Raw genomic sequence first — 17653 nt, forward strand, 5'->3', positions numbered from 1 at the left:
CACCGATTACATCTCGACAGCTACTGCATAGGGCATGATATAACGAAAGTTGTTTTACGCCAAAAAATGTAGCTTAACGTAATAGAAAATATTTGTATGCTATTTTAATAACCTAGTGACATTTGTTCTGGTAAAATAATATCACAAACATTGCTGAATATAAAGTCATTTAAAACTGAGTACTATGAAAAGATAATATACTGAATGAATCAGTTAATTCTTTTATTAAAAGTAAAAGTTTTATTCTAAAGTTGTAACAGTATTTACATTTTGGTACAGTATGCAATGTAACTATAATTTTCATATATCATACATGCTATGTATCATAAGATCCCAATTGCTCTACTTTCTTTTTGTGTTTTCTTATTTCACTAGCTATTCGATCACTGCATCTGCGAAGCCATTCTGCTATATAACTCTTGATCATATCTACATCAATTCCATGATGGTCTTGTATTACATCTATATTAAATAACCAAAGATTATATTATGCAACTTAAATAAAAAAAAACATGAATTTTCAGTAATTGGCCTTACTAATAATGTGATAAACCATATTCGTATTTTGAAATGCAATAGTATCTTTTATACCAATCCAAGAAATTTTCTTGCACAGATCATTTGTCATAAGGCTTCCTAATATATTTGATATTGACCTTTTGTCAACGCTGACTAAGAGCCTTTGTAATTTAGTAATCTATAAATGGAGTAAATTTTAGACTAGTTTAAAATGATTGTAGTTATTTCAGTTTGTAATCTGTATAACTACATTTTATAGTTGATAACAAAATACTTACTAATTGATCTAATACATTTTCATTGGAAAGTGATTCGTCAAAGTCCAGAAAGTCGTTTAAATCATCAAAAGGCATAGATGGTAAAAGATCAAATTTTATGTCTTTGCCAAAATTTAATGGTGTATTTTTTAAGTACCTTAAGATTTCTTCTTGTTTTTGTAGAATTATTTCAAGAGTATTTCTACAAATCTCTAAAACACAAGTATACTATATATACAATATATAGTATACACTAATAATGTATTGTATATACAAGTATATACAATACATTATTTGGAAGCTTTTATACAAAAAATTAATACATACCACAGCAGTTTTCACTATGAATTTTGCTTGTTTTTTTTGGAATTTTAGAAGCATTATCTTCTGTAATAATAATAATAATAAATAGTTTTGCATTTAAATAATATTCTTAAAATGAATATATTCAAGTTAATTTAATACCTAAATGTCTTTTTAAATTAATCTTTGATTCATTAATTATTGTTGATTTTTCTATAATAATTCCATGAACAGGGGTTTCTGTTTCTGTAACTTGTTCAGATGGTTCATTGAAGAAAACTAAGTTTACAGGGGATTCTATTTTTTCTTTATTTACATATTTATTATCTGTTAGTGACAATAAAAAAGATAATGATAATTATAATTTTTAATCTTCTGAATTTTTGAAATATTTTTAATTTAATGACAAATTTACATTATAATACACACCTGTTCCATTTGAAGTACTAGCTGAGAGCGAAGATTTGGATTGTAGATTATTTGAACAATTGACTATGAAAGTTTTTAGTGAAGAGTTATGAGGTAGAGTTACTGTTTTAGGAACAATGCGAATAATTGAAGTAGTATTGGAAATATTTATAGGTACAGTATGTTCCACATTTTGTTCGTTAAAATCACACACTTTTACATTAACTTGTGAATGTCGTTTATTCGACTCTGCCATTTTATTTTCAAAATTTAATTGTTGAATGGCTATGTTTTGATATGCGTTCAAAATCAAAATATAACCTTTAATTATTGTAAGAAGCATATGACATATGCTTTCAATACTATATTTACGTTATTTTACTATAATACTCTATGAAAATTTCAATAAAACGTTCAAAGAATATAACATTAACAAACTATTTACATGCTCAGCGAAAAATAATAAGCAGATACGTACGGCAGAATGCTGCACACATGTGAGACTACGAGATGGAGATGGAATGGAAACTTGAACATAAAATCAGTTTTTATCAAATGTGAATTAGGAAAGGAATTTCTATGTATAGGGATTTTGTGAGTATCTTATCACCCACACACACACACGCGCGCGCGCACGCACGCGCAGACACACACACACACATATGCACGATAAGATATATGGATATATCATTCATAGGTATACCATAGTCGTGCATTTCGTTAAAATCTATTTTGTTTGAAATCAAATGATCTTTCTATTTTTTAACAATGTAAGAATTAAACACGATAAATTACAGTGATCAAAAGGAGTTTATGGAAATTTGTTATAAAGTTCTTATTAACTTCAATTTACATTCTTTTCATAAGAAAGGATTAATTTTAATCGCGCGATTAGAATCAAAAATTATCAGCACAAAATGTTAAATAGTAGAATATTTATATCTATAATATCTGTAATCTATAAACTTTGCTTCAATTTTGTTACGATTAACTTACTAATGTTATAATAAAAACTTGATGGTAAATTTAAAAATTTCAAATTAAGTTGTGTTATAAAATATGCAACATTTTCTTCTTTATTTTGAATAAAAAATATATGCCTAGCAAAGGTTTTGATAGATATATGTAATTGCTACTTTCTGACCAAAAACGTAAGTTTGTTGATATACTAGTAGATTTCTCGCTGGGTTGTTAACAAATTTTTATTTAATTGAAGGACAATGAAGCAAACTTTGTAAACCTGGAATTGCACAGGAATTGTTACCCATGCTTGCAATAAAATTAATATTGCATGAATGTTTAGAATCTGAAGCAATATGTGGACTAATACACATTATGCATTACTTTCATAATCTATGTGAGAGTAATTTTTTTATTCAAAGTATCAATAGATGATTCAATGACATTTAATTTGCTATTGTAAATTTTATTTCATTTTGAATAAAATCTTGCGTAGCTGCACATTGACAATGACTGTTTAAAATAATCTTGATTTATAAAATTAATTTTTTTCTGTATTTTGGAAGAAATTAATTTAAAATTAATTTACAAGACTCCACCGCATGTATGCTACTGCCATTGGTAGTAGTATTACTTGTTAATTCGTTGTTATTCAATAAAATTTTCTTCTTTATAATACTGTCATAAGTACTAATAACTTTGAAAGTAAAAAATACATTCGATTTATTTTGAAATTTTGGTTTTATATTTTCTTTCTATATGTTATTTTCATTGTTTAGTAGATTAGAGCTATTGACATTCATTAGTTCGTGAGACAATACAATTTTTTTCAAAAAAAAAAATACATGCATCTTTATATAGAAAGCTTATCACATAATCTAACATTAGAATCATCATCGATAATCCGATAATCTAATTGATGCAGGATATTAATCTAATGACCGGAATTAATAGAAAACCGCTGATATATTATTGCACTATTTACTTAATACATTTCTCCAAAGTTACGAAAAATTTCGTTTTCAAAAAAAATCAATTGAAAGTTAGGTATTTTTTTACGTATACCATTTGATTTAAATATATATGTATATTAGTAATTGCAAGATATCATTCGTATTTTTGATGGAATTTGATATACGTTTGACACCATATCATGGTTGTTCGCAAGGTATACCTTATTGTAAATTAGTCTACTTTTCCAAGTTATATGAAAAAAATTGTTAGGAAACTAGTATATTTTTTTATTTTCTATGAGCGATAACGATGGTAAAAAATATATTTTCTGCTTTTAGTGCCCACAACTGAAATCGTTTTATAAGGCACAAGCGCGATAAAGTCTTTCAGATTATTAAAGTGGCTGGCATAAATTATCCAACCACCAGGGACACTAAAGTTCGTTTGTAGTCGCCGGAGCAGTCATCCTGAAAGCATGAATTTCAAGTAATAAATAACTTAGGTATATATTAATTTAATATTCAATGCTGTGTACATAATTGAGTAATGCGAAAAAACTCTCTTTCCATGTAGTGCTTTGAAACATTTATTCACAAGGCTTGAATATAAACACCACAGTATTTAGCTTTAACAGAATGAACGAAATATATGTCAATTTATATTGTAAAAATATATAGTTTACAATTATTACTTTCGCTGTAAATAGATTCTGTGAGCATCTGTAAAAAATAAAAATAAAATAATTTGTATAAATATTATTTTTATCTCTAACAATTTAAGCCACATTTTTCTTTTGCTTTGCTGAAGCAATTCAATTAAATATAAAATTACTTATTGCTATTGCAGTTATTAAAAATTTGATAGAGGCTTTCGTTGTACATGTAGCTTTTATCTTAGGTACTTTCAATATCTTTAAAGTTTTATAATTAAATATTGAAATGTTTCATTGGTCATCTTATCTGAAAATGCGACGAAATCCTATCATGTAAACGTGAAATTGATCTTAATTATATGCGTAAAAAAGGAAGGGTAATCAAGAGTACAAAAATAAATTTATCATCGGAATACTCATTATGATCGCTATGGTCGACCATGAGTTTTGGAAAAATATCTAAATGGTTTTTTTCTTCAATTGATCCTCTGTCAATAAGATTTGCAATATTGACACTCATTCAATTTTGATTCCATAAATCACTATTGATATGAAAATTTAACTTAATAGTATTTGTATAAGAAGTAACTTGAATGTTAAAAAAACGATTGGATTGAACACATGAATCAAGCATAGAAATGCTTTTAGGGGAAGCGTATTTCTGAGAAGTTTATCATAAAACATTTACTTATATTGGCGCAATATAACAAAGCAAATGCGACATTGATTTTTTCAAACTGGATGTAATAATGTGTGCGATGGTTTTTAAAGCTATTTTTGCAATTTATGACGACACTAACGAAAGGAGAGCTCGCTTATAATCTCCAGATGTGTCTCCCTGAAACAAATAAAAATGTTCTGGCTGATTTTTCATCAAAAATCAAAAAAATTGATAACCAGTATCAGAAGTGATGACAACAGAAGCGATTGAAATAATGCTTGCTATAGGGATACGAAGAGTTGATGATTTGATCAATATGAAGTAACGTTAACTCATAAAAGTAATGGAAAGAGAGTTATTTACGTGATTTGTGTAAATATTGTACATATATTTTTAATAAAGAAGTGTGTAAACTATTGATACTTTGAAGTGCAATTACAAATAAAAGATATGAATAAATGTTAAAAGTTAAGAAAAAAAGGAATGAATCGAACTCATCAGTATTAATATGTTAATCGATAAAAATAAAAAAAAATTTAAACAACTTACAGCTATCCAGCTTTCAAGGGACTTTCCGTAACGTTCTTCGAAAGCTCTTTTGATGTCTCCTAGATCAATTTCACTGCGGGAAACGATTATACGAATCAGCGTGCGATCCTTGGTTCCGATGCCGTGCATACTGGCATAAAGACGTTCAGCGAAGAATCCAATTTTGGACTTGACGCATTTTACTGAAAATTTCGATTGCGGTTTTTAAACTCATTTCTTTTAGCCAGGCGATGATATTTTTGGAGTCGATTTACCGATTCCAAGCAAGCCTTTCTCAACACTTCCGGAGAATTCTTTCTTGATGGCAGTTTCGATATCGTGTCCGGAGATTTTCTCATACTCGATGAACGTTTGTCTCAGTTGCTGGTAGCTGCGGGTTATGAGAATGACATTGAATTGCGATTCGTCGGTTCCCCAATGTTTTTCGCCTGAAGAGATTATCGTTGATTAAAATACAAATAAAAAATGTATGTTCAAAACGTGATACGATTGAGAAACATCCGATAAAAACACCTTTGGAAATATAAATTTCCAAATTTTCTTTGCATCAAGAAAAATCGAATGAAAGCTCATTCAAGCCTCTATTTCGATTGTTTTATTTTTACGACGCGAAGCCATCACTGAAGCGCAACTATAAATTGATTACCAGCATCAAAAAGAGCCTGAGCATCGGCTACCGCCTGGGTATGATCGACGCCTTGATTTTCATCTCTATTAGCTTGAACAAGCGAAACGAGCAATCGCTTGAAGTGTCCAGATGTGTCGCCTTTGAGGTCGCTCTCCAGGGTCTTTCCGTACACTGTTACAAAAATAAATTGCTCATCGTGTAACGTGACATCACGAGTGGAGGTAAAAAAAAAACCTAGCGAATGTAAATTTTTTCTGTGCACGGTAAAAGGAAGGCCGCCGCGCAGGCGCACAGCGCAATACAAAAGAGTCACGGTGAGGCAGTTGCTTGTAAAAAGGTGATGACATCACACGGCGGTGTACCAATAAATATAGAAGCTCATCTCACACGCACTCTCCCGGCGTTCTATCGACCGGCTTCGCGCTGCGTGTGTTTGCGAGCTTGTACGTCTGACTCACGCTTATCCCCTCTCTCTCTCTCTCTCTCTCTCTCTCTCTCTCTCTCTCTCTCTCTCTCTCTCTCTTTATAGTTGCACAACTCTTTCGATAATATTAAATGCAATACCATTAGAGACATTGTCGCCGGCTTTTATCGAATAAATGCAATCACGGGCCGTTGAGTGACACAAGAAGGTGATTACCGGCTCGCGGCGATTTCAGTAGACGTGTTTCATTCGTCCCCATATCCACGCCACTTGAACGTCACTTTCTATCGCGCATCGATTCCAAGCGTTATGACGAGAACTCGGATGAACAAAGCCGTGACTACGATAACTCGTAGGCGCGCTAGAAGATAAGCTGTCCGAAAGATACGACGGAGCAATCGCAGCGGAAACGGCAGACGAGAGATGCGAGTCGGGGTCCTTACGGTTCTCATAGAAAGTAGCGATGGTCCTGATGCCGTAGTTGCTGAGCGTGCACAGAATCTCGACGAGCGCCTCCTCGTCGGTGCCCAATCCAGAGATGGCGTCGTGCATTTCTTTGGCATAATAGTGCGGCAGCGGGGTCATCAGGGCCACCATCACGTCCTCGAGTTTGCCGGACAATTCGCTCTTGAGGTCGCTGATTAGATCCTTGCCGTAGAGGGTCTTGTAAGCTTCGGCGATCTCGAGGCGCTGGACGATGCCGCGCTTGGTGAGCACGTCGATGATGGCCTTCTCGTCGGTACCGATGCCCTTCATCGCCTTGCGCAGCGCCGCCGCGTCGGCATTCGCGTCGAATGGATCCGCCGGGTAGACCCGTCGGGTGTGCACTATATCATCATTTCATATGCGTTTATTTCGTGATGCACGCATTTGAATGCGGGCGACGCGATCCGGCAAAGCTTGCAAAATCACTGTCGCATTGAAAACACCGCGCAGCGACAGGCGGGCGCTCGCCTAGTGTCAGCGCAATTAACGCTCGGCGCGTATATCGATGTGAGCTGTATAGATCATTCGACAAATCTGATTTGGGATCTTGGTTGGTTCTGGTCTCGTTGTGTAACGAGTATCGAGCGCGAATCAGTCGACGGTGGGTCAATCATCTCGGAATGCGAAAGAAAAAGAAAATCCCGCAGAAAAGTGTGTCAGTGACGCGAGAGTTATCCAAGGTAATAAAAGAAGGCGTAAAGGATAGTACTGTTGCTGTGACATGTTGACTATGATCGATCGGCTATTCCTTCCTTCCTGAACGTCGACTCTCGTGTACGAATGTATCTGAAAGCACAGAAAAGGCGGACCCAAGGATAAGAAACACTTTATCCAGGATTCTAGCGCGAGGGGTGCACGAGTAGAGTGTACAGTGGATCGATGTAGCGAGTGCATGCCTAGCTCGTCGGTGGCCGCTCTCTCTCTCCCTCTCTCTCTCTCTCTCTCTCTCTCTCTCTCTCTCTCTCTCTCTCTCTCTCTCTCTCTCTCTCTCTTCTCTCTCTCTCTCTCTCTCTCTCTCTCTCTCTCTCTCTCTCTCTCTCTCTCTCTCTCTCTCTCTCTCTCTCTCTCTTTTTTCTCGCGCGCGCGAATTCCCGGCGCGCCGATCTCATTTTTGCCCTTTCGAGCGCGCGCCTCGGTAATTTTCGCCGCGCGAGCGCGAGCGAGTCGACAAAGCTAATTATCGAAGATGCGCGCGACGTCGAGGAGCAGGAAAAAATACCAAAGAAACCGTACGATCGGAGAGCGAGAGAACTTACCCGCTTTGACGAGCCGTGGCTCAATGACGGGTCACACCCACTTTCGTTTGGTTTTCGCGTGCGGCGAACTGAACCGGCGTGACTGCTATATACTTGTGTTCTCGCGATGCCTGGGCGATTACGTGTGCGTTGCCCGCCAGACCGCCGTCGCACTGTGTGTGTGTGTGTGTGTGTGTGTGTGTGCACAGAGACCGAGAGTGGGAGATCGCCAAGCGAATGCTTGTCGCTCTCCGCGACTGATTAATGCTCCAAGGTATGCGCGCCGCGACCGTGCACGAGGGGGTATGGATGAATTCCGGCGGAAGTGCTTTTTTTTTTCTTTTCCTATCGGCCGTTTGGCAGCTATCGATCGTGAAGATATGCATCGATAAAAAGATTTGTTTTAAAAACTCCAAAATCTGTTTTGTAGGACGCCCAATCTTGCTCGAAAATCGAACAGAACAATATTTGATTTTAGGAGCATCGATGTTTACACGAATTGTATGTCGATAGAAAAATACACAATCCAGTTGTAAAATCGCTAAGATTAACTCGACCGGAAAAGTTGTTTCGCGGAAGCTAACTTATTGAGACGGAATATAACTTTGTTACACGAGCTCACAAACTATATCGAAAGGACTAAAGAAAACAGAATGACAGAAGCACAAGGACACTCGGAATTTTACGATGTTTGAATGAGTCGAGTGCATCACGTGAATGTCGTGTACGAGAATTGTCAATCTGCAGGTCAAACGGCGAATCGACCGACACAGATGCTGTGCTCGGCGGCTATGTTAAAAGTTGAGTGGCTTTTAATCTCGTTGAAAACGATATACTGACCAGCTGCTTCATGAAGTCTTTGCAGTAATAGGCTAACTTTAGTACGGGAATCTTTCCGAGAACGAGAGAGAATTTTCGTTCTACAGTTACGAAGCTTTCGGTTTTTCTTCAGTTTACGTAATTAGGTTCAAATTCAAAAAAGACAATCATATCTGCAATTGATGGTTGTTTTACTGCAACGTGACGCATCGGGAAACAATTTAAACGAGATAATTACAAAGTAATACCGCGTACAACGTGAAACAATGTTAATGTGAAGTTATTATTTCAAATAAGTGGGTATATTATAAACTTGAAATACTTCACTTGGAAGCTTTCTAAGTAGTCGGTGCTTAATATTATATTATCATATGCATCCGAGATGTATATAGCTACACCGAAGGAAATATTAATCATGCTCCAAAAATAGTTCTTTTTCAATTTTTATTCTATGAACTCATTGTTATTGCGATGATTCACATTCTTCACACACTCATTATCATTTTAATTCCGCCTAGATTAACGTACAATATTCTGAATGGTGCTTCAACGTGAAGAATTTATGATCGTACAGGAAATTAAAGTAATGCAACGTGAAAAACAAACCTTTACAGAACTTATTACACAATTCCGCAAGCATACAAGGCAGCACTGGCTAATTTAAAAATCTCGAGTCCATTTTACCGATCGAGAGAACTCGAATGTCGAATCACTTCGGTACACGCCATTGAATAGATGCTTCGGCAATGCTCGGCTAAGTTCGGCAATCGTCGCGCGCGAGAGCAAGACAGAGCGATTCGACGCGCACACTGACAACAACGTGGCAGCAACTGAGCAATTGTGTACTCTATATATATTCTGCTCTTGTCACCTGAGAAGGTTCGGCTCGCTGTTAACTGGAGGAGGAAAAAGCACCAAGAAAATTCGCATATGTTTCGCCTAGTGACGAATGTTACGCGCACACGTATATGTAAAAACAATCTAATCATGAGAACTTTTTGGCTTGGCTTGCTTCACACTGACTATTTGGTTCTTCAGTAAACAACGCTATTGGTGGGTACTTTTTCGCAATACTTATTTACTGGACATTCTCGCGATTCTACTGAAAATATAACCATAAGTGTATTTTCGTAGGATAATATCACGTCGGGTTGTTTTTCACGATTTACTTTTTCGATGCTATTGAGTCATTTTAGTATTTTGGAGTAATCTATAAAGATTGTTGTAGGCATATTGTCGATATTGTTTAGACAACTGTTTCTGATTGATAATAATTGCATTTACAGGTGCCGTTAATGTGGCTTATAGGATACATATTCATACAGAATATGTATACAGGATAAATTCTAAACACTTTTACTTATTTTTGGCCAGTTAAAAAAATGAGAGCAATGAAGCGAAAAGCAGAAAAAGAAAATAAAGTTTTGGAAGAGCTAGGTGAAGCCAATGGCATGATAGTTGAGCATGGAGATATTCAAGGAGATGAAAAAAATATTGCTATATTATTGTTTTTGTATCTCATGCAAGGAATACCATTGGGATTATGTAGCTCTATACCAATGATTCTACAAAATCACAATGTATCGTATAAACAGCAGGTAAAAGATTCAAACAAACTTTCTACCCTAAGAAAAGTATATATTTTAGAAGAAAAATAAATTATGATGATATATTTCACAGGCTGAATTCAGTTTTGTTACATGGCCATTTTCATTGAAATTATTGTGGGCACCAATAGTTGATTCAGTATTTATTAGCAAATTTGGCAGAAGAAAAACATGGTTAATACCTATCCAATATTTGATGGGTATATTTATGCTGTTCTTATCCAATTACATTGATTACTGGCTTGGTAATGAAGAAGGAAGTCGTTTAAACATTGGCTTATTGACTGTGCTTTTCTTCATTTTGAATACACTTGCAGCTACTCAAGACATTGTAGTAGATGGTTGGGCTTTGACAATGTTGAAAAGGTAATTAATCATTCCAAAGTAAAGTGAAATTCTGTCATAATAACATAAAATTTCATGTCTAAAAGTTCTGATATTATTATTTCATTGCAGATGTAATGTAGGTTATGCTTCGACATGCAATAGTGTTGGTCAAACAGCTGGTTTTTTTCTAGGTTATGTATTATTTATGGCTTTCGAATCTCCAGATTTTTGCAATGCTTATTTAAGAACAGTGCCTTCACATAAAGGAATGATTACGTTAGCAGGTAGTTTTTTCATTTGTAAATAGAAAATAGAATCCTTATGCAAATACTTGTAGATAGAAAGTTAAAAATATTTAACATAAAAATAAAAAAATGATACTATCATTTTAGGATTTTTATACTTTTGGGGTATTGTATTTCTTATTACAACTACACTTGTTGGAATATTCAAGCACGAAAAAGAAGAGCGCATTCCCAAAGGTGAAGAAATAAATATACGAAAAGCATATAAAATACTCTGGACAACCATGAAATTACCGAATATTAAGCTTATAATGCTAATTTTATTGACATTAAAGGTATGTATAATTGTATATATATATATATATATAATATATATAAATATATTATATATATATATATAAATATATATATATATTAGTATTATGCTTTACTACTTTAAAATAATTTGAATCATTAAAATTTTTTAGATTGGATTTTCAGCTAGTGATGCAGTTACTAGTTTAAAAATGGTAGAAGGAGGTATACCTAAAGAAAAGTTTGCTCTTATAGCAGTACCACTGATACCATTACAAATAGTCTTGCCATTGTTTATATCAAAATATACTGCTGGTCCTAAGCCAATGGATATTTTTTTAAAAGCTTATCCATACAGGTATTTGGAAAACTTAAAAATCTTTCTTAAAAATAGCTGTTAAATGTAATAAAATTTTTCACATTTTTCAGACTCCTGTTTGGTTTAGTAGCAGCATTTATAGTTTGGATAACTCCACATTTTGTCCATCATGGAGAAGTACCTGCATATTACTTCGTTTTTTTGATAGTAATTTATCTTCTCCATCAGGTAATTAAAAAATCATTTTTCTATTTTGAAAAGAATAATTAATTTAACAAAAATCAATATTATTAAAGGTGTGTTCAAGTTGCATGTATGTTGCATCAATGGCATTCTTTGCTAGGATAAGTGATCCTGCTGTTGGTGGCACTTATATGACTTTCTTAAATACTTTATGCAATCTTGGAGGAAATTGGCCTGCAACAGCAGCATTGTACTTTGTAGATGCACTCACATTTCGACAATGTAGTAATGATGCTACTAATGATTGCAGTACAGCCAGTGAAAAAGAAGTATACATTAATTAATTTAATTGTAGTTACTTATTGCTTAACATCAATTAATTTATTAAATCTACTTGTAGACTTGTACAAAAACTGATGGCGTTTGCAACATGTTACTGGATGGATATTATATTGAAAGCTTTTTATGTGTTATTCTTGGCTTCTTGTGGTTTAGATGGGGAAGAAGGAAAATTGAATACTTGCAAAACAGACCAGCATCCACATGGAAAGTGATTCAAGATAAACATTGAGAGAAATGAGATAATTAAAAACAATTTCTAACCCGTTGTTGAATTGATCGAAGAACATTTAAATTTTAGTTAGAAAAATTGTGTACATAAATCCGGATGCTCTGCATTTGATAAGAAAAAGATTTTATGATACACATTTGTCTGATGAATGCACAAACATTTTTCTAAAAATACTGCAATCAGCAAAGTGTGGCTTTTACAACGCTTGAAAACTTCCAGTATATCATTAGTTTACTGTTGAAAATTGTTTTTTATTTTCGAAAATTATAAATATTCTAATAGAAGATACAGAGAATATGGGTAATTAAGTATTTAAGTTAGAATACTTTTGACAAATTTTTTGTAACATTTTATATGAATAGGAAATTTTATATTAGTTATAAAATACACATAAATTGATTTTACAACTTATTGTCATTCTCAAAATTTATTTCAATTTTTATAAGAGCTAAATTTTGTATACTAATATCTTTGGTTTTAATAAGATCAATTCTTGCATACATTGTTAAATTTAGTAATGAATGCCTACTTAGTTGATAATGCTCTAAAATTTATTTTTTTTTAATTTTCAATAGTTCTTTAAATCTTGCTTTATTATTAAAAACAAAATGTAAAGACTGTTCTGATAATGGTTGTCTTGTAATTTTCAGTTTTTATATGATTATTAAAAGGTAATGCGTGCATAAATCATTATTAGTATGAAAATACTAATAATCTGATTAAAAAATCATTCAGTCAAATTGTAAATGCATATAGTATATATATAATGTGTGAAAAAAGTTCAATTATTAAAAAGTTACTTTAATATTGCCAAAAAGTAATGTTATGATAAAAAAATCCGTTTTGTTAGTTAGAATCATTCAAATCATCCACTAAAAACGTTCATTATTTACGATTGTTATCAATTTCGTCATAGTGGAACAGAGTTGAGTAGGTTTACTAAATCTATTTATTAGTAGGCCTGAATAAGGAATAATTTATTAATATGCGCAGTTTCAAAAAGCTTGTTCATGCAATGTTTAAGTACAATTCCCGATAAAATCAATAATAAATAATTTTTAAATTATAATACAGGCTCTTTACTTTGACATTGTTGATTATGTGGAATTAAATAATCATTACTTTCCTATTTCATTAGATATTATGTTGAATGAGTTAATTTATTTGAAAAAAATATATACAAGAATTAATGACTAGTGCATCAATGATTTTGGAGCATAATAAAATAGTCAGATTTATAAATACTATATACCAGAAAATTCATTATCAATGCATCAAAAAACAAATATAAAGTCAAAACAATCAAATCAAAACAAAAATTGACTCAACAGTAACGCAAGTATTGCTCCATATTGCAGTCATAACAACACCATTCAACAAATCTCCCACGTGATCATGGCAGCTTTTTCTTCCCCCTTATCGGTAAATAAACATCGTATCCTCGCCAGTAACGTACAATCACCCATTGAACATTTTTCGCAAAAGAGAGAGAGAGAGAGAGAGAGAGAGAGAGAGAGAGAGAGAGAGAGAGAGAGAGAGAGAGAGAGAGAGAATTTAAAAAGAATGTAAAAATGTGAGTTGGTTGCAGGGAATAGTAGTCTATAATACTCACTTCCTCTAGTCCTCTAGTACGCAGTGGTCCCCTCCTGCCTGCCCTCGGTCACTTGCGCTGACTACCTGTCTGCCATTCTTTGTCTACCGGCGGGTGCGGGAAATACAAGAGCGCGAGAAAGAGAGATAGAAAACAACTCAGTATATATAACCTACAACGTTCTCTTTCTTTTTCGCATGGTAGCAGTGTATAGTATGTGCGTGCATACGTGTGAGAGATTATAGCGTATAAGTATATATGTATACACATAGTGGGGGGGAGGCAAAGCCAAGCGCGAGCGGCGACGAAAGTGCACACTTGGTCGTCTCAGGTCAGTCGTGCCAGCGGAGTGAGCGCGAGTGGTGGGCCATCGTTCTCGTGGGGGAGTGCGTCGCCCTCGCCCCCTTCCCGGGTCAACGCTAGTTTAGCACAGCGAGCAACATCCGCGAGTCAATATTCGGGTTTTCGTGATCATCATTGCCGCCGCAAGAGCATTATAGTGTTTCATAGAAAGGACAGTGAAACGAGAAAACGGCAAGATAGAGAAAGTGGAACCTTGAGAACGAGAGAGAGAGAGAGAGAGAAAGAGCAGTGCCGTAGTGTGTAACAAGGTGGGCCCGTTGAGAATGTCCGGGCGAGAAGCGAGCGCAGGTGCAGCCCGGCCGCCCGAGGCACATCTGCTCGTAACCGCAGCAGCAGGCCTCAATAAAGCTCGCGAGTAGAGATAACCTCTCTAGCCGACAGCTAAATTACAAGCTGCTCAGGCAGCTTCGATCGTGCGAGAGAGCGAGCGCTGCGCGTCCCGCACACTTTCCGAAACGGAGTGAACGAGCGAGCGAGAGAGAGACAAGCAAGGACAGGCGTGCTGCCACTGTCGCGAGGATGACGGCGTCGAGGATGCGTGCCTCCTGCCTTCTCATTCTCCTGCTCGCCGAGGTAAGTTTTGTTCATTCAATAATGCGCACAGACGAAAAGTATCCCTCTTATCGGCCAGGCGGCATCTTCTTCCAACAAGAGCTGCATTGTTCATGGCACAATGGGACTTTCTCACGATTCGATGGCAGCAGTGGCTCGAGGAAGCTTTTGTACCTCCTCAGCGATTTCCGATGTTCGCACAACCGAATTTTTCCGATAAACTCGGTGCACCAGTGCGCGTGCATGCCTATGTGCTAGTGGTGGAACACTGTGTGTGTTTGCCACTGTTTTTTTTCACGTTCGAGGATTCCCGCGAATTCGGATGAAATTCCACTTTGTCTACTTCAATGACTAAGTCCCACTGCAACGACTCCTGTACACACTTTATATAATCGGGCTGTGAGCGAGATGCATAACAACACACCTTTATCTGCACGATCTTTATCGCATGCGACTTCCGCTGTGTGCTAATGGTAAACAACTGCCAATATTTCTGAGAATTTTCCGAAAAATTTTGCGTTATAACGGCTCTCTCTCTCTCTCCCCCTCCCTCCCTCTCTCTCTCTCCCCCTCGATACACACAAACGGGAAAAGCTACGCGATGGCAAGAGAGGGAGAGCAAAGAAAAAAGATTCGTATTTACAGTTACAGACGCACACGCGCGTCGTGTGTACATATATATTTTCCCGTAGACCAACTCACGCATAGACCAACACATTTGGCGTAAATTACGTAAATGTGACAATTATCGAATAATCGTCGTAATAACCGGTGCCTCGCGTTTGCCCGCGAGTGTTTTCTTCGGTCGGCAGAATCGGCGGTAGGCGATGCATCATACCCGCGAAAATGCCCTCCCTCTGCTCTCGGAATGAAGGAAAAGCGAGTCGATAACCGAGCGCACGCGGCGCGCGCGCGAGAGAGTCGAGGCTTTTATTGACTGCATACTTTCGCGACTACGAATTGTTTCGCACGCGCGCTCGCTGCATTTTCCGCGCCGGCTCTGCATTTTCGATCGGCGGAGGAGCTCGCGCGACAGGAAAAATTGGCGATCACTGCGGCTGTGTATTGTTGCTATTTGAAAAATCAATAATCCCCCGGCGCGCGCGCGAGGAGGGAGGTCGGCAACCTCTCCCGCGGCTACTAAAGAAAATTGGCTTTTCGTGTGTCTATGTGCACTGCGCGCCGAGTCCGATTCGATCCCACGGCGAGCGGGCGTATAGAAATTAATTATTCCGAACGGAGTGTCCGGCGCGCGTGCAATATTTAGACGCGAGAGCATCCAGCGTGTATGCTGGTTGCAGTCGCACTGAAACGTTTGGCACCGAGCCTCGGATTCGATCGTGTGTTTTGACAAAGACGTCGCGGTTGCGTTGCGCACGTGACAATCGCAGAAGGGCATAATATGGAAAACCTGCTGCCGGTATTAATAATTAATGGCGAAAGTGCGCGCGGCTGAGGCGCGTGTGCGGAGTCGATGCCAAAACCGGTTGCAGACCGCGCGCAGGTGAAAAAGAAGTGAGAGAGCGTGCAAGCGAGAGAGAAAAATGATAGAGTGTCTAACGCAGAGGACTGCTGCGTGCGCGCGAGTTGAGGTCGGCGAGCCCCCCCCCCCCCCTCCAATCGTCCGCCGTAAACGTCTGCAAGCGGATGGTCTTTTTCCAGGGGCGGATATCATCGCCGAATAATAATACGGGTTCCGCGTCTTCCTTTTCTTCATTTCGGAGAATCGCTGACGAGTTTGTGGTTCTTTTTACACCAAGCTGCCGAGTTCAGTGACGCGACATTCTCCCCCGCTCGGTCTTTTTCCGAATGCTGCAATGAAAGAAACTTTCTCCTCTATTAACTGCGCTGCCCGCGAGAAATTGCTACAGCAATATCATACTGCCAGGCAATCGTGCGCGGCTATGTAACAGATAATACTTGGACATAATCAAGCGGCTCTTATTCTCGGTGGTTTCTTCGCGCTGTTTACGTATACGTAATGCAAATGATTCACTTTCCCAAACAAAAACATCGGTCGTTTATTTTTGTTTGTTATTGTTGTTTTTTTGCGCAGAAATGCTCTCAATTATAGTTAGTATCATACGTTTCTTCATACTCCGCGCGTTTGAGAGCAGCTGAATTTTCTCTCGGCGCAACTCCTTGAATTTTGCAGCAGTACGCTGGAAAAGCTAGATAACTCGTATTACGTTGGATGAGCCTCATTGTACGGGATATAATATATATACACACACACACCTCGTCGGACGCTTCATTTATACAAAGCTCGAGAAAATGTATGCTAACACAGATAGACGCTTTTAATTTCACCCTGTCGACTTCTTCATTTCTATTTAGAATGGAATTTCATAATTAGGCGTGAAACGCGTGAACGGAAAGTCGAACAGAAGTGAATAATGATCTAGAGTGACAAGTTGGTGTATTTATTTTACGTCTTTGACCTGGACCTGTCGGACGTAAACTCGATGAAGATTGGTAAAATGCGCCTTCGCAACCTCACAATGAAATATCCCATATCGCGTTGGCATCTAGCGTCGATTCGCTCGACACCAATAGCCAAACCACGTTCAACTTCTTGCAATTGCGCGACAACAATTGTTATTAATAATAATAATTGCGCGATAATAATTGTGCAGCTTTTTCGGCAGCGAACATCAAATTAGAAAGTTTGAAAGAGGAGAAAAATGTCGAGCTTCGTGCATTTTCAATCCTCCGAGACATGAGCATTATTCACGGATAGAAATAC

At 36.8% G+C, this 17653-nt stretch overlaps 4 protein-coding genes across 13 annotated transcripts in view; 2 read left to right on the top strand and 2 right to left on the bottom strand.

Moving 5' to 3' along the window:
• Positions 1-263: 263 nt before the first annotated feature.
• Positions 264-2268, bottom strand: LOC131663188 (uncharacterized). Of its 6 annotated transcripts, none has more exons than XM_058933392.1 (7): positions 1966-2268; positions 1509-1610; positions 1242-1406; positions 1104-1163; positions 798-988; positions 538-697; positions 264-462 (listed from the first exon to the last, which is right to left on the bottom strand). In XM_058933392.1, the coding sequence occupies exons 1-7, from the start codon at positions 1982-1984 to the stop codon at positions 317-319; spliced, it is 843 nt and encodes a 280-aa protein (XP_058789375.1). In that variant the 5' UTR covers positions 1985-2268; the 3' UTR covers positions 264-316. The 6 variants fall into 6 exon arrangements, with proteins under 6 accessions (XP_058789375.1, XP_058789372.1, XP_058789377.1 ...); XM_058933389.1 differs by having other exon boundaries at positions 1509-1878; XM_058933394.1 differs by lacking the exon at positions 1242-1406.
• Positions 2269-2717: 449 nt separating this feature from the next.
• Positions 2718-8211, bottom strand: LOC131663101 (annexin B9). Its single transcript, XM_058933196.1, has 7 exons — positions 8059-8211; positions 7497-7587; positions 6759-7142; positions 5910-6062; positions 5518-5691; positions 5264-5445; positions 2718-3868 (listed from the first exon to the last, which is right to left on the bottom strand). The coding sequence occupies exons 2-7, from the start codon at positions 7522-7524 to the stop codon at positions 3815-3817; spliced, it is 975 nt and encodes a 324-aa protein (XP_058789179.1). The 5' UTR covers positions 7525-7587; positions 8059-8211; the 3' UTR covers positions 2718-3814.
• Positions 8212-9736: 1525 nt separating this feature from the next.
• On the top strand, positions 9737-13456 carry LOC131663099 (acetyl-coenzyme A transporter 1). The gene is made up of 9 exons (XM_058933195.1): positions 9737-9908; positions 10142-10453; positions 10536-10828; positions 10919-11073; positions 11182-11369; positions 11502-11686; positions 11758-11875; positions 11944-12159; positions 12231-13456. The coding sequence occupies exons 2-9, from the start codon at positions 10238-10240 to the stop codon at positions 12399-12401; spliced, it is 1542 nt and encodes a 513-aa protein (XP_058789178.1). The 5' UTR covers positions 9737-9908; positions 10142-10237; the 3' UTR covers positions 12402-13456.
• An 875-nt stretch (positions 13457-14331) lies between these two features.
• The window catches only part of LOC131663066 (tyrosine-protein phosphatase 10D), a 34303-nt gene continuing 30981 nt past the window's right edge, over positions 14332-17653 (top strand). For all 5 annotated transcript variants that reach the window (XM_058933145.1, XM_058933146.1, XM_058933147.1 and 2 more), the window contains exon 1: positions 14332-14928. In XM_058933145.1, coding sequence (XP_058789128.1) covers positions 14875-14928 — 54 coding nt within the window. In that variant the 5' untranslated portion in view covers positions 14332-14874. The remainder of the gene's footprint in view (positions 14929-17653) is intronic.

The sequence above is a fragment of the Phymastichus coffea genome, unplaced genomic scaffold, assembly GCF_024137745.1.
Source record: "Phymastichus coffea isolate CEN01 unplaced genomic scaffold, Cenicafe_Pcof_1.1 PCOF00031, whole genome shotgun sequence".
NCBI classification, from domain to species: Eukaryota; Metazoa; Arthropoda; class Insecta; order Hymenoptera; family Eulophidae; genus Phymastichus; species Phymastichus coffea.

What these genes read in the sequence shown, in the direction of transcription:
- LOC131663101 (XM_058933196.1), bottom strand. Translation starts at nt 7,524, where the DNA reads ATGTCACAGCAACAGTACTATCCTTTAC. An exon ending in GCAACAGTACTATCCTTTAC is followed by an intron (nt 7,143 to 7,496) that starts GCCTTCTTTTAT and finishes ATGATGATATAG; the next exon opens with TGCACACCCGACGGGTCTAC. An exon ending in TCAGGCTCTTTTTGATGCTG is followed by an intron (nt 5,692 to 5,909) that starts GTAATCAATTTA and finishes TAATCTCTTCAG; the next exon opens with GCGAAAAACATTGGGGAACC.
- LOC131663188 (XM_058933389.1), bottom strand. Translation starts at nt 1,830, where the DNA reads ATGCTTCTTACAATAATTAAAGGTTATATTTTGATTTTGAACGCATAT. An exon ending in TAGTACTTCAAATGGAACAG is followed by an intron (nt 1,407 to 1,508) that starts GTGTGTATTATA and finishes TGTCACTAACAG; the next exon opens with ATAATAAATATGTAAATAAA. An exon ending in TCATAGTGAAAACTGCTGTG is followed by an intron (nt 989 to 1,103) that starts GTATGTATTAAT and finishes CTTGTGTTTTAG; the next exon opens with AGATTTGTAGAAATACTCTT.
- LOC131663099 (XM_058933195.1), top strand. Translation starts at nt 10,238, where the DNA reads ATGAGAGCAATGAAGCGAAAAGCAGAAAAAGAAAATAAAGTTTTGGAA. An exon ending in TAATTTTATTGACATTAAAG is followed by an intron (nt 11,370 to 11,501) that starts GTATGTATAATT and finishes AAAATTTTTTAG; the next exon opens with ATTGGATTTTCAGCTAGTGA. An exon ending in TAATTTATCTTCTCCATCAG is followed by an intron (nt 11,876 to 11,943) that starts GTAATTAAAAAA and finishes ATATTATTAAAG; the next exon opens with GTGTGTTCAAGTTGCATGTA.